The sequence below is a fragment of the Callospermophilus lateralis genome, chromosome 13, assembly GCF_048772815.1.
Source record: "Callospermophilus lateralis isolate mCalLat2 chromosome 13, mCalLat2.hap1, whole genome shotgun sequence".
NCBI lineage: Eukaryota > Metazoa > Chordata > Mammalia > Rodentia > Sciuridae > Callospermophilus > Callospermophilus lateralis.
Window position 1 is genome coordinate 50,018,028 of NC_135317.1, and position 26,600 is coordinate 50,044,627.

The window sequence follows — 26,600 nt, forward strand, 5'->3', positions numbered from 1 at the left end:
AAAGGATGGGGATTGGATGATGCCTAATACCCAAAGGTTTTGTTTCTCTTTTCTTAACAAATAAAGTAAAATATCTTGAATGCCTGTGGGACTGATATAAAACTGACATATGGTTTCAACCTATGGCTTCATCCTGCTTTTGTACACCTGCTTTTTTTTTGCCCCCTAAAAATGATTGTGCTGCCATAGCAGAACCCTACCAGGGTGCATGTGACAAAAATCTCCTGAGCACAGGCTTGGGGGCCTCTGTGGCAACTCACATCTTAAACTCCAGGCAGCTCGGGTTCAGCCGCTTCCTCCTTTTGTCCTGCAGATGGACAGCAACTCATTTTGATTTGCTGAGTGTGTAAATAAACCTAGAGGCTTGTGAGAGGCTTTCTGCATGTAGAAAGTAGAAAGGGCAGAAGTGAAAGAAGGAAGTGGAGTTTTACTTTGGATGTCTCATCCTGGGCCTGGAGTCTGATTCTTCTTATTAGAGGACTCCTTGCTGGAGTTTGGAAAGCATGCAGCTTCGTTTAGACTGCCAAATCCTGATCATTTGAAGAAGCGACCATTTATTTAGCCAGAGCTTGAAACATCTTTGTTCTCATTCATCGTCAGAGCCCCTTGTGGAGTATTAGAAAGAGCCCAGGATGGGAAGTCCCAAGATGTGCCTCTCAACATCGATGACTTATTTAACCTCTGCCCGTCCCTTAACCTCTCTCACTGGGGATGCTTCATCTGTGAAAGGAGGGGATAGAGCAGATTGCTGTTGTGATTCTGTATAATGGCCCCTCTGGATGAAGCAGGAAGTTACTCATAGGGACATCATTAAGAGGCTTGGTGACTCAGCCTCAGAACCGGAGGAAGACAAGGCTCCCTGAAGTCCTGATCAAGAACAAGAGCCACCAGACGGAGCTTCCTCCCAAGCCCATATTTCCACATCATCCTGAGTGCCTGCCCACCATGCCACATGCTGTCCCAGCGCTCGGTAAACCCTGGCTACAGAGGAAGTCCAGTGGAGCCGAGGCCCCTTCCTCTGCCCCAGCCTTCAGCCATACACAGGATGTGGGAATTCGAATCCAGCAGACTAGCCAATAGGAACCAGTACCAAGGCCCTGGCTCATTAAGGATTTATGGTACACCCTGTTGCGCTCAGGGCTCAAAAGCAGTTATTATTAGCTACTCTTGTTTGCTCTTTGTGGATAAATGCCCCCCATCTTCTGTTTTATACGTGAGTACATTAAAGCCAAGTAGAAGGTTTGTGACTACATTGGGAATCACAGCATGCTGAGGTCAGAAACTGAGAACCCACATCTAGGCCCAGGGTCTCAACAATGGTGACAAACCCTGTTTTGGTGAAACCACTTCCTTTTCTTTCTTTCTTTTTTTCTTAAGCCACTGAGCATCCCCAGTCCTTTTTATTTTGTGAGAGTCTTGTTAAGTTGCAAAGGGTCTCACTGAGTTGCCCAGGCTGGCCTTGAACTTGAGGTCCTCCTGCTTCAACCTCCTCAGTTGCTGGGATTGCAGGTGTGCGCCACTACACCCAGCAACTCCCTGATGATTCCTCTGAGTTTCTTTTCTGCGCAAGACCAAATCATTGAGGCTGTTCTTAATCATGATTATTGTTGTTTCTTAGTTCTTGATGGAAAGCTACTGAATACTGAGGTGATTATAATGTGGAAAATTAGAGGAAGCCAGGTCTCCAAGAAAATAAAGTAATACTTGTTATCATTGATAGTATAAAGAGAAGGCAAAGCCATTGTGTAGGGCTAAAACGATTTGGTTTTATACTTCTTCCTTGCCAGTCACATTGTTGCTCATTTCTGAAACTCATTCCACTTGTAAAGTTAACCACCCATTAGTGACTAGGAACTGTTCCCACTAATTGGTGGACTCAGGGGGAAAGCAACATAGTTAGAGGTTGGGGTAATGGACCAGGTGCCCTTGACTTCTATTTCTGGTTCCTTCACTAACTTGCTGTGTGGCCCTAGGCCATTTCCCTTCATTTCTCTGGGCCTCATTTTCCCCAAGAAAATTCCCAGCCACTCTTCTCGAGGGATCCTAAATGATCAAAATCAAACAAACAAACAAAACAAAACAAAAAAATGACATCTGCAGAGCTTTTTAAAGATGCCTAGATGAAGGCATTAGAATGGCCTTGATTTCGTAGGTTTTAATTAACAAATCCTTTGATTATTGATAAAACTACACAGTTGAGCTTTTAATTAGCTCCACAGGCATAATTGGCCATAGGAGTGACACATAATCCTAAGGGAGCTAGCACCAGGCCTAAGGATGATCATTATGAGTGTCCCATGGGTCTTTATGTGGAGTTGCAAAGCGCAGCGACATCTTTAAGTGGTGGCTGGCATATGATGGTTGCTTGGATAGCCAAGAAAAGGAGGCTCCCCTGGAGTGGCTCAGACGATGAGGGGCTGCCCTAGAACCAGCGCAATCAAAGCCTCCTTTCCTTGTTGGTTAGAGGGAGGCAGGATCAAGCATCTTTTGTTTGCTTATTGTTTTTGCTCTGCCATCCACAGAGCCGAGTGTTGAGCAGACAGGGGCTCCAAACTATGGGCACAGGGCACGTGAGCAGAAATGCCCCAGACCCCAGGAAGAGGCCGGTGACACCCGCCCCTGGCCCCTAATAGCAAGCTGTCCCTGCACTCTGTCTCTGCTTTCTCCATACTTCAACTACCAGTGTGCGCAGCTCCCCACCTCTGCCCCCTCCTCTAAATGGGGAGAAAAGGATCCTCAGCCAGCATGCCTGGTACCCTTCTCATGCCCAGCACAACAATGCCATCCTGAAAAACTACCCAGTCATTCATTCATCTCCCTCCCACCTCCCCTTCCCAATATTCCATTTGTAAGATAAAAAACACATCTATAAGGTGCTTAAAGCAGGGAAATCTATTGTGCTGCACCCTGTTACATACGTTTCTACAGACAGTACATCATCCTAGAGACATGCCTGGGAGTCAGAATCCAAGGGTTCACTGCTGAGAACAGCAGCCAGAGGCAGAAGCTGTCCCAGAGGCAGCCACAGTGGCCGCAGACGGAGGGGCTGCAGCGAGCCCAGATGGTTTTGTTTGGTCCCGTTGGCAGACACGAGGATCTCCACGCTGAACAGCATGAGGGACCACTTAGAGCAAAGGCGTGGTCTGTGTTTTATTTTGCAAGGAGTGGGGGAAGGAGGGGTTGCCGGGAACCAACCCTCTGAGCATTCTGCTCTGGGTTCTTTATCTGGGGGCTTCAAATGAAAAGGCACAAGTGGGGTTTTCTCACATATGGTCGCTCCAGGTGTGGCTACCTTTTCTCCCTGTAGGGGATGGGAGAATCCAGCCTCCCTGGGTCCTCCTACCAACTTACCCCCATCCCCCACCGTGCTGCTGAGTCTTGGACAGAGCCAGTCAGCACCGGTATCAGCCCCAGAGACAGATCAGCTACATAATTGGCAAGACCAGTGCAAGATGGAAATGAGGGCCCCTTGATGAAAACTTACTAAGAATTTCAAGATGACAACAACATAGGATTCATCCAAGCACAGGGTCTTTCTGAGTGGGGGTCCTTCAGGTCACACACCCATGAAGCCAGTTCCATCCAAGATCCCACTTTGCCTGGTTAAGGTGGGTACAAGAGCATGGGCTGAGTGACCATCAGCCATCAATCATCCACCTCCATTTCTTCAGAGGAAAGAGGACAGACAGTAGGGTGAGAAAATAAATCTTTATACTTAAAGATTTCCAGCCTATAAATAATATAATTCCCCTTAAACTCCAAAGTCAGGGCTTCATTAGGAAATTTTTAAAAAGCCTGCAGTTATTTATTTGCCAGTATTGGGGGAAAGTGAGAACAACTAGGAATCAGCAAGATCCAGGTGTGTAGAGTACTTACTTTGTGCCAATATGGTACTAAGGAGCTGCTGCAGCTAAGATCTATCTTGGGGGCCCTTTCTTGACATTTTATGAATGGGGAAACTGAGGCCAAAGGGAATGTCGCAACTGGCCCAAGGTCTGGCAACTTGGAAGCACGGGAGCAGATTCCAAATGTCTTAGTCAAATTCCAAAGCCTTGGTGCCTAGCCTTGTCACTCTATGTGCCACCTGTGGGTGAAAAGGTCAATGCCATGGAACCTATTAGTTCTGGGGGTTTTTTGTTTGTTTTGTTTTGTTTTTTGACTCTGATGAAATTTGGGTGAAAACTCCATAAATATCTAGCAACCAGGGATCAGAGAGGAACTCTGGGTGTTTCCACTGAGACATCCACAGTGGCAGAGCATCCAAGGAGAGCCCTTGATGTGATATTTGAATAATAAAGACACAAAGGTGGACACAAAGCTATCTGAGCCCTAGCTGGCTTTAGAGCCCCTCTTTTCCTTCAGATCTCTCCATCCACTTGGAATTGGAATTGACCTTAAAGAGAAAGAAAAGTGCAGTTTCCTTGGGTTTCAGAGTATATTGCACTCCAAGCTGCTCATGGAAGAGGGAGCTCTGTAGGAAGAGGCAGTTGATATCCCCATCTTATTACTTACACAGACAAAATAATTTTAAAATTTCAGAGAGGAGACTGTAGAGATAAAAGATGCAGCCATCCTAGAAAACCGTTTTATTCCAGCTCAGCTCTACGTGGATGATGAGCCCATTGACCAAGCACTGACCACCAGCATCCTGAGCCTGAGGAGACAGTGTGATCTGATGCAGGGAAATGGCCCTCACATCTCTAAGGTGGAGGAAACAGAGCAAGTCAGCCTGGGCCAGGAGCTTCCAGTCAGAGGACTCTGGGTCTGAAATGAGACCTTAGAAAGCATATGTCCCAACTTAGTGGGCAGAAAAAGGGGGATCCCGGGGAAGAATCAGCCATCTCCAAGAGGAAGGATGAGAACAGGATTTCTGCTCTATTTCAGCAAAATAAAGTCACATCCTAAGTTTATGGAAGGGGATACAACATCCGTCAATATAAATGCAAACATGTGGGCGCTTGGCTTTATCCTCCTGACATTCCCCAGAGGGTGAAGCGACTTTCATTTTCATCCAGAGAAAGGAACCCCGTTCCTAGAGCAATTCCATGCAGCCCTAATTGCTTCCCAGCATTGCCATCAGATTTCTAGTTAAGGCGCTCTCTGCTTCCTTCTGTTGCTGGAAGGGATCTGGCTGCAGTGTCCCTCTAGGGGCACAACTCTTGCTTTTCTTTGTGCCACCGAAAGAATGGGCATGACAGGCTCCTACTGTGATCTTGAGTCGCCTGCCCCTAACTAAGGTCCCGGCAGCCTCCGCCCTTTGCGAGCGCGTCGGAGGCTCCTGCACATTAGCGGCAGGAAGTGGAGTCCCGATGGGAGGCTGGGAATTTGAACGCCTTCCCATTTCAGCACTTGAGGGGAGGAAGCGGCTCGGCGCTCGGCTCCGCGGCACAGATGGCTCCCGCTCGGCTCTGAGCGCCGGCGCCCGCTCGGCCTCCTGGCCCTCCCTCCTCTCTGCGCCCCCTCCCCTCCCCGGTCCTTGGAGGGAAAAGTCTGCAGAGCTGGGAACTGTCTTGAGAGTTCAACAAAGGCGATCCAAAGGGGAGCAAGTGGAAAAGAACTTGTTTTGTTCCCGTCCAGAAACCTGCAGGAAAATCCACACCCTCGGTGCCTGGTTTTAAACGGAGAGCTGGGGTGTGTGTGTGTGTGTGTGTGTGTGTGTGTGTGTCTTCAGGCACAGGCGGAGGAGCACAAACAACTGCACGGTCTCTGCTTTGATAAGGAAACTGCCAGCTGTGGAAAGCTAAGCGGGCAAGGAAGGGACGGCGTGGGAAGGCAGGCTCCTGAGCTTAAACCACACTGTTTTCTGTCCAGATATTCCAATGGAGGCAACTGGAAAACCTGTATTTCAGAGAAAAGAAGTTTTCTGTGGAAGTTCATGACCCCCGCAGGTAAGCTTGAAAAGTCCTTTTCTGGTGAATGCCTGGCATATTATTTATATTATTATTTTGGGGCTGTCATTGTTTGTGTTCAGTTTGGGGTGGGGGGTGAGGATGGTGAATTGTGGAGAACAGGGTACAAATCAGGATGGAAAGCTTTCTTGGTAAATGTGGTAGGTTCAAGTGCATGTGTGAGTGTGTGTGTGTGTGTGTGTGTGTGTGTGTGTGAGAGAGAGAGAGAGAGAGAGAGAGAGAGAGAGAGAATGCGTGAAATTAGCAATTTCATGAATGTCTCATCTCTGTGTGTGTGTGTGTGTGTGTGTGCACACCACAGAGCTGGAGGGAAGCTTTGTGGCACTCTGTAACAAACACAGAGTTAAACCCAGCAGTGGCCCAAGTCCCTTTAGGAAGCTTTTGCCAGAGAAGAGGCCAAGGCTCCCTTGTCAGAGCAGTTGAGAGTGAGTGGGTTCAGGCAGGACAATCAAAAGGAATCTGTCACTGAAGCAGTTGTGCTCAACTGTTTTATTCCAGAAGCTATAATTTTTGAATGTTAGCACTGTGGGCGGATATGAAAGAAATACAATTAATTCTCCCTCCACCCCACACTGTACCCCAGAGAGCACCAGGATAAAAGATCCTTGCTCCAAGTAGATGGCAGACAATAAGGGCCCAGGAAGGACTGCAGTGAGCTGGCGTACAAGGGGTCGGGGCAGCTCCTGCCCTAGCTTTCTCTTTGTCAGCTGGCAGTCCTAAAGTTGCAGGCAGCCCATAAGCAGCAGTAGAATTTCCTAGAATCAGGCCTGACACATAAGAATAAATCACTTTACTCAGGTCTGAAAACATGAACAATAAGAAGATAGCTCTGGGAAGGTAGGAAAAAGATCAGACGCTCTAGAGAAGAATCAGCGGATTTTAGGTGCTGTTGACACCTAGCTCTGGACTTGAGATGGCATCAGTCCCACCTCAACAGGGCTTCTGGCATAGGAGACAAGCTGCCCTCCGGATGCTGAGATGACTCCTACAGTGAGAGAGCTGAGGCTTGTGCAGTTGCCTGAGTTCCTGCTGCATGATAAGCCATCAGGACTCATGCACTGCTCACTTTGCCTTTTAATCTGCTTGAAGCAGCTTCATGCATAGGCGAGAGCTTCTCCCTGCCCTACAGTTACTACAATTCTAGAAGCTGGAAACCCTTCTAGAGCTTCCAAGTCTCTGCAGTCAGGTTAGATGGTATCATCAGCAGAAGACAGCTTGTTCAGCATTTCGCGGGTCCTGGGACTGGTTTCATGTTCTAAAACGCTCCTCTGCAGAGCACACATATGCATCTGTGCAGGCCAAGGAGGGAGTGATGGATACCAAAAATAGAATCCAGCCAAGAAGAAATGTAATGTTATTTTTTCAGGTGAACTGAATTGGACCAGATTTCTAGGCAGATGAGAGGAGGGGAAACAAGTGTTAAAAAGGGCGAAATGAATTCTGCCACCGTGGGTCAGATGCAGAAAAAGGATGCTTGATAGTAAAAATTAAATAAAGATTGGATAATCTAAGGGGCTGTGCATAGGAGAGTGACAGATTCTCTATGCCTATGTTCTATTGGGAATTCTGCTAACTCAGGATCACTTTGGTCAAATCCATTAACTGTGTGTGTGTTGTGAGGGGCACACGTGTTCACTCTACATCCATCATCCTATCAGTGATATAATACTAAATCTCCTTTCCAAAGTCCAAGGCTATCGGAAAGGGTCCAAACCTCACATATCACCATTAAGTGATCTTGAACCTATTCAACAGAAGGGATCAATCCCATGTGCATTGAAATGGGGTCCTCTTCCTTATAACTTCTGGCATAGTTGTGGGGACAGGCAGAAGAATGAATGGACACATGAGGAGGTTTATGGCATGTCTACATCCTCTCACTGCAACCCAGGAAGTAGGTCCTACTGTCGATCTTGTTCTGTGTGAGAGGCACAGGAATGAAGTGACTTGCTCTGGTTACAATTTCAGTTCTAAAATACTATTTCAGTTCTAAGGTTACAAATAGCTACTATGTGGTACAGGCAGGGTTTGAACCAGGAAGTCTGGGGCCAAAGCTTATGTTCTTTTTGCTACATTATACACAAAGTAGGGGTGCCAGGTGCCAAATGGCACAGAACATAAAAGCTAAATGAGGCTGATGATGATGTCCCAGCTGCTCAGGAGAGACTTCCTGAGAGAGACCTGAGTGGAACCTGGAAGGGTAACCAATATGGAGGCCCTGAGGTGGGCACACAGAGGGCTAAGGGGTCAGATGGGTGTTCTTCAACTGAGAAAATGAGGTGAGAGAGGGAGGGCCTGGTATACACAGAAGAGGGAGGTGAAGGAGACCAAAGGTGGTAGCCTGAGCTTGGAGTGTGAACTCTGGAAATGTAGCCTGGAGTCTACCAGGTTTTTCTAGAAGTGAGAGGATGGCCAGGCATGGTGGCACATGCCTGTAATCCCGGTGGCTTGGGAGCCTGAAACCAGATGATCTCCACTTCAAAGCCAGCCTCAGCAAAAGCGAGGTGCTAAGCAACTCAGTGAGAATCTGTCTCTAAATAAAATGCAAATAGGGCCAGGGATGCGGCTAGTGATCCAGTGCCCCTGAGTTCATTCCGTGGTATAAAAAAAAAAAAAAAAAAAAAAAAAAAGTGAGCAGGATGGTCGAGGCAGGCAAGGCAAGAGGCCCAGGGAGGTAAAAGCTCATTTTGGCTTCAGCTGGAAAGACCCACTCTCCAGATGCCTAAGGAAGGGGAATTGCTTCAGGTTGGCTACCTCGGGGTTAGAGGCAATGCTGCCGCCAGGCCTTCTGCCTCAGCTGGTGTTCCCCTCCCCATGGCCCGATAGAGCAGTTTGGTTAGATGCCTCCTCCTGTTGCTTGTTGCCTTGCTTATTTGGAACAGAGAAGGTTCATCAAAATGCCCTCACCTTATCACGGTGTTCAGGGTCAACTCCTCCCCTGGCCAGGAAGGGAGTGGGAACCAAGTTGATAGGATGGAAAGTGCCAGATAAAATCATCAAAATGTCCTTTGTGGGAAACTGGGAGGACAGGGACATCACGCAGGGCCAAGGTACTTTCTGAGTTAATCGGGTTAGGTGGGATCCCAATGTTTGTCCTTCCCCTTAGGACACAGAACATGCAGTGAACTGCAAACCCCCATACAGCCTCCTACCTGCCTTTCTTTCTGCCATTCTGTGGGTTTGCAGACACTATTTCAGTTCTAAGGTTTGGGGAAAATAGAAAAGTCAGTGGGGTGGGAAGGGCCTGAGAGGAGAGATGAGTAGAGGAGATAAATTCATGTTAGAGCCAGATTAAAAACTCTGATTTAGATGCTTCCACGGAAGCATGAACTCTCCCTCATTAACCTTATCTGAAAAGCAGCTCTTACTACCTGGATGAAAGTATCCATCTAGTTACTTTTCCTCTCCACTTTGACTTTGTTGTTGTTTGTTTACTCCCAGGAGTAACCGTTTGGCAGTTATCATGGAAGCCAAACTGGGAGCTCAGGTCACAGTGTCTTTTCAGATCTGCAGAGGCCCGCAGGGTCTCCTCCTCCATCACTGCCTCCTGTCCAGTTACTTTCAACTGTGTGCTGTTTCATGCTCCGGCCACTTTTTCCCCCCTTAACTTTGGTTTGAAACAAAAGGAGGAAAAACCTGCCTAGAATCAGATTTCTAACCACCAGACTTGAATTTCTCCTTAAAAGTTGGTACGAAGAAGATCCACTGTTAAATCTTTAGCCTCCACAGTAACGTGATAGGAGCAGCTTTAAGTTTTCTTCCAGGCAAAATTGGCCGCATGGGGGGAAATGCTATTATTCACAAATCCTATTGACCCCACATTTCTTCTAAATTAGATATCATAGTCTGGACAGTTTTCTTCTGATGTACAGGTCGAATTCCCCCACCATACCCCCCATAAGGATGTACAAATTCAAACACAAATTCAATTGTTCTGTTTTAATCTGTCTGTCTTGTAAAGCAAATATCACTGAGAACATGACCATGTGACTCTTTTCTTCCCCAAACTCCATTTCCTTCTAGACCATGTTGATTGAGATTAATGTTGCCCATTTTGACTTTTGAGGTCTGACTCCTCCTCTCTGCCCCATACATACTCCACGTGGGTTTGTCTCATTTACACGGAGGTTGGGGATCAGCTGGCTCCTTCTTCCCTGCCTTTCCTCTGCTGATTCTTTATAGCCTCCTGCTCTCCTAGACCTTTCAAGGAGCTGGAGTGCTGTAGGAAGTCCTGTCCCTCCAATGCTGTGGCCTGTGGCCATGAGGAAGGAATGGGTTCCTCTTCACCACGGGCAGCACGGCCTGGTTACTTAAGAGCACCACTGAAGGTTTTCCTGTCGCTGAGGTTTGTCTTGGCCCAGTGCCAGGAGGTAAAGATCAGACAGGACCATCCAGTGACCTAGAATGACCTATCTTACCCCTGACAAGAGAGAAGGTTGGCTGAATCCTGAGCCCTGAGGAGTCAGTTTCCCTGCCTACACCCGGGGGTGCCTCTGTGTCTGTGTGTGTGCGTGTGCGTGTGTGTGTGTGTTCCTGCACACGCCTATGTTTGTGTGTGAGCTCATCTGTCATCTTCATGCCAGAGTTTTTAGGTCCCGATGTATTCTTACTAAAAGCCGTTGATTGATAAACAGCTTCTCTCCTCATAAACAAGGTTGAAACTTGTGATTCTTGCTTTCCCAGGGCTTCGGTGACAAGGAGGACATTTGGGCACAGTGGCATTGCAGTGCACACCTGGTATGCGTGTCCAGCATTAATCAAGTCCATTTGGGCTATGGCTATCAGCCAACACCAGTTCTATCTGGACAGAAAGCAGAGTAAGGTAAGTGACCAGGCCTTTCACCTAGCCATGAGCTGGCCTCGGGGCAGCAGTTTAGAGATGGGAATGGATGAGTGGGGGAGGACCCGTGTCCTTGGCCCAAGACTCGCACAAGCGTGGACTTGCCTCTCAGGGCTCCAGGTGGGAAGAAGGAGACTAGTTCTTTAAGACTAAGACAACACGTTCCATGCAGCTTGGTCAAGAGAGGCCCAGCCACCATCAACTGCTCAAGAGCCACTAGAGCCAGATAGGGTCCTTCTGAGGAATTCTGAACGTGCTTTTGGAACCCAGGAGACTCTCCCAGGAACAAGTAGTCCAGCCCTTTTTGGTGTTTAAACAGTGACATGTTTTATTTTTTGAAGAGTTGAAAAAAAAAAAAAAAGTGGAACAGTTCTCATCTAATAGACACCACCTAACTGTTTAGGGTAATTGCTGTGAAAAACCCTGAAGGCTTTTCCAACTGCCAACTCCATTTTTAAAAATGCAAAACTGGAAAAGTGAAAAACAAAAAAAAAGCAGCAGCAACAAGTCTGTTTCCCTAAGGTGGACCCGGAGCCTGGGGCTTAGTCAACATCATCTGTCCAGGAGATTCACCGCCCCCAACCCAGACTTGCCCTGTGTTTTCTGGTGGGTGGGAGAATGACGTGTCCTTGGTTCACACACAGCTTCTATCAACACTCTGCTCCCTCGTCCTGCTCAGGTCTCCAGTACCCTCAGGCAAAGGCCCTGCCAACATGGGTCCTGCACTTTTCCCAGGATCCGGTGGCTTGGGGTGTTTGACATACAGAGCAAGAACAGCCACGGCCCCTGGGCTGGTGGGCTCCTCTACCCAAGGGGGCTTCTCTCCACTGACTTCTCAGGAGGAGGCAGGACCCTGATCACTGGATTGGGACCCGCTGGGGCTCTTTCTCTTTTGTCTATTTTCATTTATTGTGGGTTTCTGTTTCCTGGGGGAGGAAGTTGGGATTGAGTGGGAGATGAGATAGTACAGGAAGAAATGAAGCTATCCCTTCAGTCCTAATTTAGTTTTAATTCAGGGCCTATAGCATGCATGCGCACACGTGCATGCATGCACACACAAACACACACACACCACCTTTTTGTTGTTGTTGTTGTTCCTCGGGACTGAATCCAGAGGCATTTAATCACTGAGCCATAGCCCCAGCCCTTTCTCTTTTTTAAATTTTTTTTTTTAGTTGTAGTTGGACACAATACCTTTATTTTTTATTTATTTTTATGTGGTGCTGAATATCGAACCCAGTGCCTCACACATGCTAGGCGAGTACTCTACTGCTGAGCCACAACCCCAGCCCCTCTTTTTTAAATATATTTTGAGACAGTCTCTCTCTAAGTTTCTGAGGCTGTCCTTGAACTTGCACAGATCCTCCTGCCTCAGCCTCCCAAGTCTCTGGGATTGCAGGCCTGTGCCACTGTGTCCAGCTTTACTCTCTCCTTTGTAAAGCACTGTTCCCTCTTCTAAATCTTCTTCCTGGTCTTTATTTTTGGGTCACTTTCTGGGGTGACTGAGTCCAGGGAGGAGCATTTTTGTAGTTAGGAGTCATGAGCCTTCCAGAGCTCTCCAGGTGTTGACAGGCCTTGGCCCAGGAATTTGAAGCTCACTTGGATCAAAAGAAACAGGGCCAAAAGGTTCTGACTCATGCTGCACATTGACACGGCCAGCAGATGCCAGTGATTTGCTCTCCAGTGGCAAAGGCTGGAGGTCAACGCCTTGCAACACCTTCGAACATGGGTACTGTTCAGTCAAGGGATGGTGAGGAGTAGAGGGTTGGGCAAGTCTCCTGGACCTCACTGCCAGTTTCTTTCGAGGGCAGACCACCCACACACTGGTACCACAGTTTCCAAAGGGAAAAAGAAATAGCACATTTCACCCGATGGATAGAGCAACATGACTGTTTAAGGTCCCCTCTCTGTCCTCTTTTCTGCATAGAGTCTCCTGGATGGCTTCAGCAGGTGGCCTCAGTGTGACCGTTCTCAAAGGTGGTCCTACCCTGCACATGGGAAGGCTGCTCAGCAGGTTTCAGGCCAGCCATGATGCGGAGAGTGAGCTTCAGGAAAGAATGGTCACAGATCACTGACTAACAAGAGCATCTTTTAAGAGGCAAAACCAAATGCCCCCAGCATTAGGAAGAACTCGGCTGTCCTTCTCAGTAACCCTGAGAGACAGAAGAAAAAGCCCGGGAGGAATAGAATTTTGTCCCAGAAAGCCTCACATACTCACAAATGTCCCAAAGCCCTTTCACTTCTCCTAGGGACAAACTCCTCAAACCCCAGAGACAGGTGAGGGAAAGTTCCCCTTTTTGGACGTGGGAGAACTCTGTGTTCCAGAACCGTGACCTTGGACTGGTCTTTGATCACATGCTCTTTGCTCTCTCCAATTAGAGAACAGAAAAGGAAATTCCTGACCTAAATTAGTAATTGGTCAAATGACACAATGTTGGTGAAATGGCTTCAGGAAGTGTGTGCTGTCTCTTGTTAACATCATTATTAAGCTGACATACTATTCTCCTGGCCAATGCATGCGTCAAGTTTAAATTCCCTAAAAGGTCCCCAAGTTAAATCAGAGGTGATGAAATTCCCCATAGGAATTACAGCACCTTTCATTTCTGGAAGGTCATTCTTTATAGATCAGATCCGTCTCTGGTGGGCAGCACGGGCTCTGAGTGAGTGATGGCCGACAGGCCTTCCAATGAAAAGCTTCAAATATTTTTGGCCAGCCTGTGTGGGCTAGTAGCTGGCAGGGCTTCCCACTCTACTGTATAGGGCCGTGCCAACCATTCCTTTCTCTGAAGTGCTTCAGCAGAGCCCAGGCCTCCCAAGTGATGTTTATCAACTCCAGAGAGACAAGTGTGGTCTAGTGGTTTGAGTCAGCAAGGGGGGTGGCCAAGATTCTCATGTTCTTTCCTCACACTCGGGTATTTCCTTCTTTAAGGGGCATCATGCAGTGTCTGTCTGTCTCTCTCTCTCTCCCTCCTCTCCTCTCTCTTTCTTCCCCTCCACACCCCCTATCAGCTCCCCTCCACACCTTGAACCTTCCAAGGTAGGGTGGAGGGAGACTGTACTAGTTGGTTTTCCATGGTCCATTCAGTATGAGAAGCAAGGCAGGCACTAATTACAACTGGTAACTTCTGTATGCTGACCCCAAAGATCAGAAATGTTGTGAGATCCCAAAACCTCGGCAGCCTGGAGCCAAGGAATGTCTTGTGGACTTGGGAGGGAAATATTTGAAAATATTTGAAACAATTTCATCAAATTGTTTAGATGGAACATCAGACACTTTTCCTCTGAATTTAGAGCCAGGTCTTCTGGAATTGACCCCCAATGAAAATGTCTTTCCTCCTTACCCGTTTTTTTTTTGTTTGTTTTTTTGTTTCCTTTTTAAAGCCCAGTTTGCTCTCTTTATTCCATCTGGAATCAAAAGCAGAGAGACAACATGGTAGGAAAAATTAAATCTTGCTCACAGAATATCCTCCTTTAAACTGAATAATGTTTATAGGGCAAGACTTTCAGAGAAAGGCGTTCAGAAGTCTGGAGACTCTTCCGGGTTGGCATAGGGACTTGACTCGGCAAGGAGAAGATGTCCCCAACAGTGCTCATTTCCTCTTAGCTTCCTCTCTCTGTCCTCACTAAGACTGTTGGGTCATTGTGGCATCTCCATTCCAGAAAGTTTCTAAAGCTTCTGAGAATCTGGTCTCCCTTCTAAAGGACAGCTGTTATTCCCTTTCCATATTTTTGCTTTCCACCTCTGAGACTGATGTGTGGCAGGAGCGGAGGGGCTGGGTAAAGACAGGTTTTAATGTGATTATTGAGATCCCTGAAATACCAGGTGGAATCATCAGTCTAACCCCATTTAACAAATCATTTCCAGGCCTTAATTTATACCCTATTCCTATTGCAACGGCCTTGACATATATTATCTAACTTAGCCCTCATCCCACCTCTGTGATGTCGACTCTCAGATCTCCATGATACAAACAAGAATCTGAGGATCAGAGAGTTCAAGGGTCAAGGTCCACCAGAGATTAACTGGTTGGGATTCTAACCCAGCTCTCTCTGGCTTCATTCCCCAGGCCTTTACTACTATGCAGCAGTAGTCTAGGTCATCCAGAGTTACTATTACAAGCTGGTTAAGTGTGGGCTCTTTTTTATTAAAACATGGGTCTTGGGCTAGGGATGTGGCTCAAGCGGTAACACGCTCTCCTGGCATGCGCAGGGCGCTGGGTTTGATCCTCAGCACCTCATAAAAATAAAATAAAGATGTTCTGTCCACCGAAAAATAAAAAAATAAATATTAAAAAATTCTCTCTCTTAAAAAAAAAAACAAAACATAGGTCTTGATAATAGAGTAGTGCAGAAAGAAAAGAAGTAATGGGTTGTGCTCGCTGTGCTTGCTTGAGGATAAAGCACTACCAGATGGGTGCCATTGATAGGCTGGGTCAAGGCCTTTTCTGCTTTCTGCTGCAAGCCAAAACCCTGCAATGGCTGGCAGCTGGGATTGCTGCCATGAATAAGGGGACCCTAACCTGAGGATGCTGACCTGGTTTTAAATGCAAGGCAAAAAGTCCAAGTTAGAAAGAAGACTTAAGTCTAGGTTGAGGAAGGACCAGTGGGGAGAGAAAAAAGGAGGCCGGTTCACACCAGGTGAACAAAACAAGCAAAAGCCTCAAGAGTTTCCTCTGGCTCATAGACGTTTGTCTTGCTAACAGGAGGAAAGTGCCCGAGGCCGGAAGTTGTGGTCATTCACCAGTGTGGACAAACACTGAGGCCAAAGGAAGGACATGGCCTCAGAGTCCCAGACTGCTTTTGCAGAACAAATGCAGGCCCCTGAGCCCAGACAGCCTTCCTAAAAGCAATCACTTTTAGGGATGCAACTGTGAATACAGAACCTTTTTCTAATTATTCTCGCTTACTGTGTCCTTTAGCCAAATGGGGCTAATTAACAGAAGTTTGAGCTATAATATGAAGACTCTGGAATTTACATGTAGGTATCAAAATAGAAGCCAAGTGTGTGCCAGAAGTTTTGAATAGTGCCCAAGTGTCCCCATGAGCAGTTGTTCCAGAGGCTGCTCACCAAGCACACTGAGGTTGCAGGAATAGGGCACTGACCTTCAGACAAACTTTCCAAGGTCACAAGGATGAGAATTGAAGAGGTCTTCATAATTGCATAATTTATTGGTATTTCTTGAATTTGTTTCACCTGTCTCATGTCATTTAGAAAGCTGAAAATTATTTTTTCCTCCATGTTTAAGTTCAACATAATTAGAGTCACTATTTCTTATTGATTGCTGTGTCAGGCAGAGAGGAAGGGGGAGGAGGGGAAGGGAAGGGAGGGGAGGGAACGCCTCACCTCCTCGTGTGGTAGTTTATAGTTGGGAATAATGAGGCTCATGAGATTAAGTAATCTTCCCCAAATCCAGACTTCAAACACGTGCTCGTAAGCACTACTCAGTTCAGCCTACAGGATCCTAGCCTACGACATTCCATCATTCGTGTAGCTCTGAGCCTCCTCTGCTCCTTCACACAGTGTTGGTGATTAGTGATGGGGCTGAGGGACACAAACATCAAGATGCTGCAGATCCTGGGATGAGTCACTTTGCTAAATTTCAGGACACCAAGTAGGCGAGTGACTTCTGTCCCCTCTTTGAGAGGAATATCCTTCCATGACCTGCTTATCCTTCTGTTTTAGTCCAAGATCCATGCGGCACGAAGTCTGAGCGAGATTGCCATTGACCTGACCGAGACTGGGACGCTGAAGACCTCAAAGTTGGCCAACATGGGGAGCAAGGGGAAGATTATCAGCGGCAGCAGCGGGAGCCTACTGTCCTCAGGTAGGGCTGGCCTGCAAAGAACCTTCTGGAGAGTGTGAGAGAAGGCCTCCGTGTCATGGGTCTCGACCCTTGGGTAGGCTCTGGGAAGCCCGGGGACAGCCATGACACAGCAAGCCACCTGGCATGCTCAACAGAAGCTGGCTTTGTGCTCCACCAAGGTTGGGGCCAAATGGGAATCTGAAAAAAAAAAAAAAATGCCCCCAAGGATCCAAGGTGGTGGAGGGAGAACCAGCATATCTACATCTGTGTAGGACAAACTGCTGGTCACACACAGGTCTCTTCAAGAACCCCCAGAGCCTTTCAGAATACTGACTGTCCTGATGGTCAAGTCGACCTTCAGGAATATCTACTGCCGGGACAGAAAGTGAAGTTTGTTCTGCGTCTTCAAGGGAGGATCGCACTGAGGAGTGGGGAGGTCAGGGTCATGTGCTGAGACCCACACTCTCTTCCCAGGGGCCTCCTCCAGACTTTAAAAGGTGTAGGTTACTCTAGCTCAGGTAGGTGAGGAGAGGCTGGCCACCACTGGGATGACAGAAAGATAAGCACCTGTCCTCCCCAAAGGTCAGGAGACCCCGTTCTGCTTTTTCTGGGAGCCTTGGGCTGATTGTTTTGCCATAAAATGCTGAGGGGACAGGAGAGCTCTGAGCTCCCAGATCTGGCTGACTTAAGAGCAGGGTGCCTTCTGCTGAAAGGACTGGAAGAAGTTGAGTTGGAGGAGGGAAGGGAGAGAGGAGGGCAGTGGTTGGAAATGTGAGAAATGACTAATGAAGGTCACTCCAAGGCCACATGGTTAAAACCTGATTGATCTGGGGAGCCGTGTCACCTTGCCTCTGAGCCAGGAAAGTAAAGCAAGAAGTTTTCATCCCACCTCATCTTCCAGGGTCATTCTATAACTGTAGATAGTGACTGCCATAACATATTAAAAAAGGAAAAGATGGGAGAGGGAGGGGGCGCCAAAAGCTGTCCCTGTTAGCTTTGGACTGGTGTTGTCCAATCAGAGCTGGGAAAAAGTTTAAAACTGAACAACCAGGGAGAGGATGCACGCCCTTCCTGCACAGAGGCGGCTTTACTGTGGGGCTGCAGGAGCAGTAAACCCAGGGCTTCTGGTGGACAGGCTGAGGCCCTGGCAGGCCCTGACGGCATGTTCACATGCTAGTATGTTTTGTGAAATCTACTATGTTCTGTATTGTCTTAGACAGAGCTACCAGTGTTATGCAAGCGTTAGGCCCTACAAAACCTGGGTCTGTGTCTGCCAGACCATGGCAGGGTTCACACTAACCTTTTCCCTCCCTGGGAGTCTTCAGAATGGTTTCATGCAAAAGATGTGCCAAATGGTCATTCTTTCTGAGACTTAGACGTTTGCAAGGAGGATCCTTTGGAACATTGTCTTCTTTTATCAGAGAGAAGGCTGTTCAACCTAAGCCCCCTGCCTGGAATCACAGCCACACCCAGGCTCCCACTGAAAGGCAAAGGGTGGAACCAAAGCCCACACAGCATACAATAGTCTTCCTAACCCCGTTAAAACCCAGTCTCAGATCAGAACCTGGGTTTGTCACCTGCCTCCTTATCTAGTCACAGGGAACCCAGCTCCGATCCAACTCGATTCTTCCAGCTCCGTGGTTCTTAGGCAAACATCAGAACCACTTCAGAGGGGGTACTGAAACAGAGACTGCCAGGCCTCCCTCCCAAGCCTCTGCAGGTCTGGGTAAGACTGAATTGAGTGCCTCTCCAACAAATTGCCTGGCGATGCCGATGCTGCGGGTCCAGGGTCGAGACTTTGAGGGCCGCTCTTCTTGCTGAAGAAGAGAGAAAAAGCTGGAGGTGAGCGTGTGCTAGTTCCAGGTCCCCCTACTTGCAGCCTGTGTCCTGGTCCATCTGCTGGGTCCCTCATATCTATCGGGCAACCTCCAGGGGCACCAAGAACACCTGCTAGCAGCTATCCATGAGGTTGGGCCAAAAGCTCCACATCTTAAGATGAAACTGACATTACAGAACCACCAGGAATGAAATCCAAGCATCAGGCCATAAATCTCCATCCCTGCCCTCAGGTTGCCATCTATAATCCATTCCTGGGACTGAAAAGAAGTTACAAAAACATCTTCCTGCCAAATCCACTCCTACACCTAATACATAAGCATCCTTCTCCCAAGATATTAAAGTGAGTTTCAAATGTTTAATAGTATAGTTGGAGGGCCCCCGCGAGGATATTTAGGAGTGGGCAGCAGGGTAGCTCTGGTTTGCCTTTTCGCCCCCGTCCCCTTTCTGATGCTGCCCACCAAAGCAAGAAGAAGCACCAGGTGAGGAGAAGGCCCCGCTAGGCCAGGGAGCATGTCAACCTCTTCCCAGCTCTGCAAGTTCAAGCCTGAAAACCTGTCCTGTAATGCCCAGGCTCCTTGGGGATGCCCCACCACCACCCCCATGACTTTAGAGAAACACTTGGGACAGTGGAGGGAGGGACCTCAAACAGGGAGGAGTCCATCCACTCACAAAGGGGAGTTCTCCACCCTGTCCTCCCTCATGCTGTGCCTGCTGCCAGCTCCTGCTGCCCCTCCTGCTTTCCTCGCTGGGAGGCGGAAGCCTGGCACGTCCCCCACAGTGGGGAAATCCAATCCCTGGCCCGAGAATCCAGGAGGCTGGCTGGGCTCTGCCCCTGGCTTTCTGTCCTGTCTGTCCTCTTGCCCACAGTGTGCTCCCACAGACGGGACAGGCCTTTCCCCGGAAGGATAGCCCTGATTTTAAGTACTCGTCTGACCTCCCGTTGCTTCCTTCAGAAAATTAGACACAGACTATCCAGTATCCAAACTGATAAACTGTGTCGAATAGTTGTTCTGTAAAAGCAGGTTGAGAACCTAGTCACCATTTGAAAGTCCTCTTTCCTAGACCGCCCTAGGGAGCAACTGCCAGGAGGTGCTCAAGATGCAGTTCTTGAAATGAGATGTTGGACACCATTGAGACCATCCTGCCTGTGCGCAGGCCGAGAGTCTCCGTGTGCCCAGAGGGCATGGTGTCTGCCTTGCTGAGGGCTGTTCTATGACCGCCCACCAACATTCTCCCTCCCCTGTGCCTTGAGCCTTTGCCAGAGGCTCTTAGAGATCTCAGGTTTGCTCTGGTCAGATCAGGCTCCTGTTGCAGTAGCATCCATCCTTGTCCTCTTAGGTGCATCCCTTTCCTTTACCAGACCATGAGTAACTAACCCAGCCATGGAACAACCTTGTAAGATTTCTATGCTATAAACATTTTTCTCCAGCTCCCAACTATGCTAGGTATTGTACACAGCATTTAAAAAGTTCAAGACCTCCCTGCCAAGGAGTGTACATACTGCTGATGGATGCAAAACAGAGAAAGTATTTCCATACTACTAGAAATGTGAAAAGTGATCTTTCTATTTACAGATATGTAATTACCTTTAAAATTCCTGGGAAGTCCATTCCTTGGTGTCTGAGGCCGCACATGCTACAGAAATGAAGAAATATCATTGCTACCATGTATTTACTTATTTTTATTCATTCTACTGTCTTTCCTATTTTTATCCCCCCTTCTTTCCTTTCATTATTCATTGTCTACTCCAATGAACTTCTGTTCTTCCTCTTTTCCCCACTTATTGTGAGTCAGCATCCACATATCAGAAAGAACATTTGGTCTTTGGTTTGGGGGACTCGCTTATTTCACTTAGCACTATAGTCTCCAGGTTCATTCATTTATTGGCAAAAGTCATAAAGCCTTTCTTTTTATGGCTGAGTAATATTCCATTGTGTATATATACACCATATTTACTTTATCCATTTATCTGTTGAAGGGCACCTAGGTTGGTTTTACATCTTAACTATTGTGAATTGAACTGCTATAAACACTGATGTCACCATGTCACTATAGTATGCTGATTTTAAGTCCTTTGGGTATATACTGAGGAGTGGGTTAACTGGGTCAAATGGTGGTTTCATTCCAGGTTTTCTGAGGAAACTCCACACTGCTTTCCAGAGTAGTTGCACCCATTTTCAGTAAAAGCAGCAGTGTATGAGTATACGTTTTTTTCCCACATCCTTACCAACATTTATTGTTACTTGTATTTGTGGTCATTGCTATTCTGACTGGAGGTGGAATCTCACTTTAATTTGCATTTCTCTAATTGCTAGAGACATTGAAAATGTTTTCCATATGTGTGTGGACCCCTTGAATTTCTTCTTCTGTGCTGTGCCTATTTGCTTCCTTTGCCCATTGATTGATGGGGTTATTTGTTGGTTTTGTTTTGGTTTGTTTTAGTTTGCCTTGATGTTAAGTTTTTTGAGCTCTTTATGTATCCTGGAGATTAATGCTTTATCTAAGGTTCAGGTGGCAAAGATTTTTTCAGATTCTGTAGGCTTTTTCTTCATGTTCTTGGTTATTTCCTTTGCTGTGAAGGAGCTTTTTAGTTTGATACCATCATTGCTATTTTCTAAAGAAGTCAGTAGGCCATGTTTACTAATGCCTTGAACCATGGGCTAGCATTTCAAAAAGAAAATGTCAACATTGTTGAATGATTAATTAATTTGGGGCTGGGACACTCCGAGTCGTGTGGTTGTGAGATGTAGGGCTCTCTATGGGATGGATACCTGCAGGCCTGTGTCCCAGCAGAGGGCTACCGGGGTGGTGATCCAACTGAGTCTCAGCTGTGGGTCTGTGATGGGACGGATGCACTTGTGTAGGGCTCATTAAATCTGCCTTTTGACACCGGGAAGGGGAGAAAGCAGGGGGCAGATAATTCTTCCATCTTTGTAGCCGCTTCTGTCCTCTGACTTCACTCATATATGCTTCAGGTAACAAATTTTGAGAAGGTTCAACCACAGAGTGAGAGGACAAGAGTGAATCCACACTACTTGGTTTAGATGTTTTCAGAGATTTTGTTTTTAAAGGACCTGAGATCCTTTTCATGGGATCTTTAGAGGGCTTCTTGCTCCTTCCCTTCCCCCATTACTTGAAATCTCAGACAAGACAGGAGGGGAGAGAAGGAGGAACCAAACAAGCTGCCTTTGTCTGGGTGCAGAGCGCATCTGAGAGTGGGAGAGTCTGGGATTTGCTCTGAGCATTGTTTCAGGGATTTGCCTCCCAGAACAAGTGGGGCTCAGTAGATGCGCAGGGGCCCACCATGCTGTGTTATTGCTCTCAGGCCATTTAAAGAAAACCAGTGTTCTGCAGGCCCTGAGACTTGATGCATTTACCAACCCAACCAGAAGTGTTACTGTGCATCCTCTCTTAAGCGGGAGCCTGAGACCTCTGTTGGCTTCTCGAATAGAAATATAGAGGCATAAACTACCCACCTGCAAAACAAAGCAACACGTTGTGTTTATAAATAGGAGTTTGGCTGTGTGGCAGTGAGATGACCCTCAAATCGTCTTCCTTGTGATCAGCAGGATTACGAAGGGTGGATGGATCCATGTGGTGATGAATCTTTGATTTTAAAAGAAAAGAAAAGAAAAACTGTAGTCTGTCCTGCTCCAACACTTTCCGTTCTGGGAGAAAACGTGCTCAGCCTGGGTCCCAGCCTTGCCTGGGACCAGTCCATTTCATTACTCAACTCTTCACACATTCTCGTTCTCTGAATGTAAGCACTTCCTTCCATTGTCTGAGAGTTTATTAATAACCAGCGTAACAATGAGGATGCCAGCTATCTGACATCTCTCTGCACAGGGAGGTGATCTGATCGGCGTCTGCCAGCTTGGTGCTGGTAGCTCAAAATGCACTTGCCCAGTACTGTGTAGATCACGCGATGGCTTTTGTTTTGTTCTTCTTCTTGCTCCTGCTCTGTCTCCTTCCTGTATCTTTTTCTGGCCTTTTAAAGTGCCCCTAGCACCAGCGGCCTGTTGCCTCTTCTTTTAGGTCTAACAATGAGCAGGATTCCAGGGGCCTTAATTTTGGTCATGACCTCAACTCTGCCAGTGGGCACAGCCCACCAGGCAGTGCCAAAGGAATTGGGCAGCCAGTGTGTGTTTATGCTGGACTGTGTAACAGTGAGGCCTGGGGAAGCTCTTTCTGTGGAATGGATGTTTCTGGATTCATTTGAGCAGGACTGGCCTGAGTTAAACTGAGGAGATAGAACAGTTGCCCCTTCTCCTATTTTAGAAAAAAAAAAAAAAAACAGAATTAAAAACTAATAAGGTCACTTATACAGCTGCTCTTATGCCCTGAGGTATTACTAGTAAAGGAATTTTTTTGTCTACTCAAAAGAACTGGGACAGAATGACGGCATGTAATCTAAACGAACGACTTTCTGATGAAGAGATTTTAAACAGTGGAGAAGAAATCTCACTCTCACCTCAGGGGCATTTCTCCGTTCCCATTGAAGCATGTTTTCTGTTTGAGTTCCACTTTGCTGGGAGGAGAGAATAAGTATCACTGATATTTGCAGTTTATAGTGTATGAGAATAACAATTCTGAAGCCAGAAAGGCCAGCTCTTCTTTTCCCAGTGTAAGAAATGGAAACGGTTTAAGCTGCAAACAGTCATTGCAGGTAGATAGTTTACTTGATACTGTTAATTTTTTAAATTGACTATTTAATTCTTTGTGTCTGTCTCTCTGTCTCTGTCTCCTACTCCCCCTGTTCCCCCAACTGTCCTTTTAAATGACATTTGTACTCTTTACCCCTTGGTGAAGTGCCACCAAGGCGCAGAGTCTCCCTGGAGAACCAAGCTCTCCCAGAGACTGCCAGCTGCCACCAAATGGCTTGCCTTTGAAAGAGCTTCGGTTGCAGCACTCTCTGAACTATTTCATTTCTAAAATGCCTAAGTCGGATGGAAAGTTTTCCAGGCATGCATTTTTCATGTGAAACATCACATTGAATTCACCGAGACAGTCCCCAGAGATACCTCGTGGATCCTGCCATCTGCAATGTGGCCTTATTTCACAGGGTCTCTTGGGAATCTCTGATGTAAAGAATTGATCCTTGAGGATTTGTCAGGGAAATAAATATCTCTTTATCATAAAGGAGAGTTCAAACCTTTTCCTCATATTTAATTCCTGGGTATCTGCCAAAACTTCCCTTACGGCTTTTAGGGATCTGCTGGGAACATGCTGTCTTTGTCGTGTTTTTTGTTTTGTTTTATTTTGTTTTAAATTTTTTTTTACCCAAAGAGCCTAAACAAACAGGTTGTCATTTCTCCCCTTATTTTGAGGATAACAAATTTCTTGGTTTTGTGTGGGGGGCGGGGGGACACTGTTTGTTTCGAATTTCCCCTCCTTCCAGAGAGGAAAACACCCCTTCTGCTCTCTGGAATCTGCAGGCAGGTCATCAGCATCCCGTCTAAAACACATGAACCAGTTCCTGATTGTGGCCTCCCCGGCAGGATGCGTACTCATATCCGGTGCTGAGTTGCCCACCTGGGGGAGTTGGGATAATTGGATCAGATTCTCCATTGCAGCTGAATGAAGAGACCCTTGCATGAGTTGGCCACCAAAAAGAAAGCAGCTGTTTCTGCTGGTGTCCCTCCACATCTGGCCTTCCATATGCAGCTGCCCAGTGGCCTGACCTCTGGGGTTCCCAGCTGGAAAATGGAAACCTACAGTGACACAGTCAGTGGCTCCAGAGTGACCAATAAGGCTGTAGTGTTGGCTAGTTCTCTCAAAGATTTCCAGATTCTCTCTGAAAATGACTTTCTGACTCTGATCAAATCACTCAGTCTCTCTCTGACCCTGTGTGGATAGCAGTTCTCTTTTTTATGGTCAGCTTTCTCTTCCCCATTGGCCAGATTATTTCAATGAAACCCTTTGGATTAGGATTGAAATGTGATCATAAAATAGTCAAAGTCAAAACGTGATATTTTCAGTCTACCATCACTCGATTAGATTTTTACTGAGCACCAACTAGGAGGAAAGATTTGCTGCTCTAATCCAGTATCAGTTTCCCTGACCACAAATCCCATAGAGGCTTCACATCAGAGAGTGGGTGCAATCTGCAATCCAGGCCGATCATGCAGATGGCTCAGGGTTCCTGGCAATGGTATGCAGCTTTGTTTGTCTTCTGCCCCCTCCTGGTGGGTTAATTGTGAGAGTTGGAAGCATGGCTGCTCTTCCTGGCTCCCAATACCAACTGTACATGAAGGTGCTCCAGAGATTTCTGTGCTTTATCCACAGATCTGAAGAGCACCTTGGCTCCACCTTCTCCTTCCTTCTCCTACATCTTGGTCCATGCAGTACTATGGAAAGAACCTAGGCTCGGGAAGCAGATGTGATGGCTTCCTACCTCAGGTTACCATGGCAACCCAGCAGTGACCAAGGCAGAAAGCCACCCTCATGGAGTTTCCATTGGAGGGACAAAAGACACCACACAGACAAACTGAAATCCTGGTTCTGCCTCCCTGGTCCCTCATGACCTCTTCTCTGAGCAGGAGAACAATGTTTCTGTGATGCTCAGTGGAGGATTTCATGTAGGAAGCTCCTGCTTAGGAGTTCTGGAAAAGCTTCTCCTGCGCTTCCCAAATTGATAGGGACATGGTGGTTGTATGTCAGCATCCCACATTTTCTTGCTTATCCACCCAGTGTTTTTTCCCCTTTTACATTATGGGGCTCTCTGGAATTGGGGTGCCAAATGCTCATAAAATCCAGGAACACTTTTTAATAAAAATAACAGCTACTATTCATGTAGCACTTAGTATGTTCTTTTTTAATATTTATTTTTTAGTTGTACACAATGCCTTTATGTTGTATATTTATTTTTATGTGGTGCTGAGGATCAAACCCAGGGCCTCGCACGTGCTAGGTGAGTGCTCCACCACTGAGCCACACCCCAGCCCTATGTTCTGAACTGTCTTTTAGCATCTTCCAAGAATTATTTTTTAATTCTCCCAACCTTTTTTTTTTTAAAGTCCTGTTTTCTTCTCCATCTTACCTGGAAGGAAATTGGGACTTAGGTCATGCAACCTGCTCAAACCCTGGAGCTAGTGAGCCACAGCACCTGAACACACACTCAGAACTGTTGACCCTGAGCCACAGACTGCAGACTTCTGCCTTCGGAGGGTGCAATGCCAGTTCGGGTTTTCCAAAGAATATTCGGACTCTTTCCTATGAATTTGAGTGTTGCTTGATGCTAAGTGTTCAAACATTCCTGTCTCCTGCTTTTCTTTGGTCTTCTGTACCAACTTGGTCAGACCTTTCCAAGCAGCTCTTGACTTCTGGTAGCCAAGTAGCTAAGCGCTCTACCGCTTACTACATCCCCAGCCCTTCATTAATCTTAAAGACAACTCAGATTAAACTCTGTTTAGCATTCAAGTTTACAAATATTTGCTTTGGCCTGTTGATAAGAGGAAGTAAATCCTTTAGGCACTGGTTGATAATTACACATGCCCCTGGAGGCTGTAGCAGTAACTGAAATGAGAACAGAGTTGGCAGAATGTCTGACTTTCCTAGAAGTTTGTGGGGCAAAGTAAAATGGCTAATGTCAGGAGGGGACTCCTGAGTAAGTTATTAAGTAGTAGATTCTTCATGTTTGGGTGAATCTTGGAAATTAACATCATGGCCCTGAGAGGTCAGTAACCACAAGACTTTACAATGTTTCGTAGCAGATACATGGTGAAAATCCAGCTGCTGTTCTACAGGTCACTGCCCCTCTCAAAGAGATCAGATTTATATCCTTGTGTCATTTCTAAGGAGTTAATATAGCACCTTGGGGAGGGCGCATGCGCGTGTTCTAGTAACTGGCAGTGGATGGAGCACAGGGACGCAGAGCTTCCTTCCATTCCCGAGTCCAGAACCATTTGCTGTGTGCTTTTGAACTTTTCCCTTGTGAGACTGCCATTGACTGAGCCCTGAGGCTTCTCTCTGACTCAGTTTCTTCCTAGAGCTGTCTGTCAGTCGAGGGGACTAAGGTGGCCAGCCACAGAGGGATTCTGCCCTCTAGGTCCTGCCTAACTTGCTGGCTTCTTTTCTTCCTGTTCGACCAACAGTCTCAATCAGGGAGGCCTAGGAGGCCTCTGTGGAGGAGGCGGGAACTGGACAGCGTTACAGAGCAGTGTGGACTTCTCGGGATGCCCTTTGAACTCTTTCTGTGGAATTCTTCCT

At 47.0% G+C, this 26,600-nt stretch overlaps 1 protein-coding gene across 6 annotated transcripts in view; it reads left to right on the forward strand.

The window, feature by feature from the left end:
* Frmd4a (FERM domain containing 4A) overlaps window positions 1-26,600 on the forward strand; it is a 287,644-nt gene that overhangs the window by 228,022 nt on the left and 33,022 nt on the right. For 4 of the 6 annotated variants that reach the window (XM_076831358.1, XM_076831357.1, XM_076831359.1 and 1 more), the window contains 3 exons: window positions 5,812-5,888; window positions 10,593-10,731; window positions 16,433-16,574. In XM_076831358.1, coding sequence (XP_076687473.1) covers window positions 5,812-5,888; window positions 10,593-10,731; window positions 16,433-16,574 — 358 coding nt within the window. Of the gene's footprint in view, window positions 1-5,528; window positions 5,632-5,811; window positions 5,889-10,592; window positions 10,732-16,432; window positions 16,575-26,600 lie in introns of those variants that run through there. The other 2 variants (XM_076831361.1, XM_076831363.1) reach the window with 2 other exon arrangements.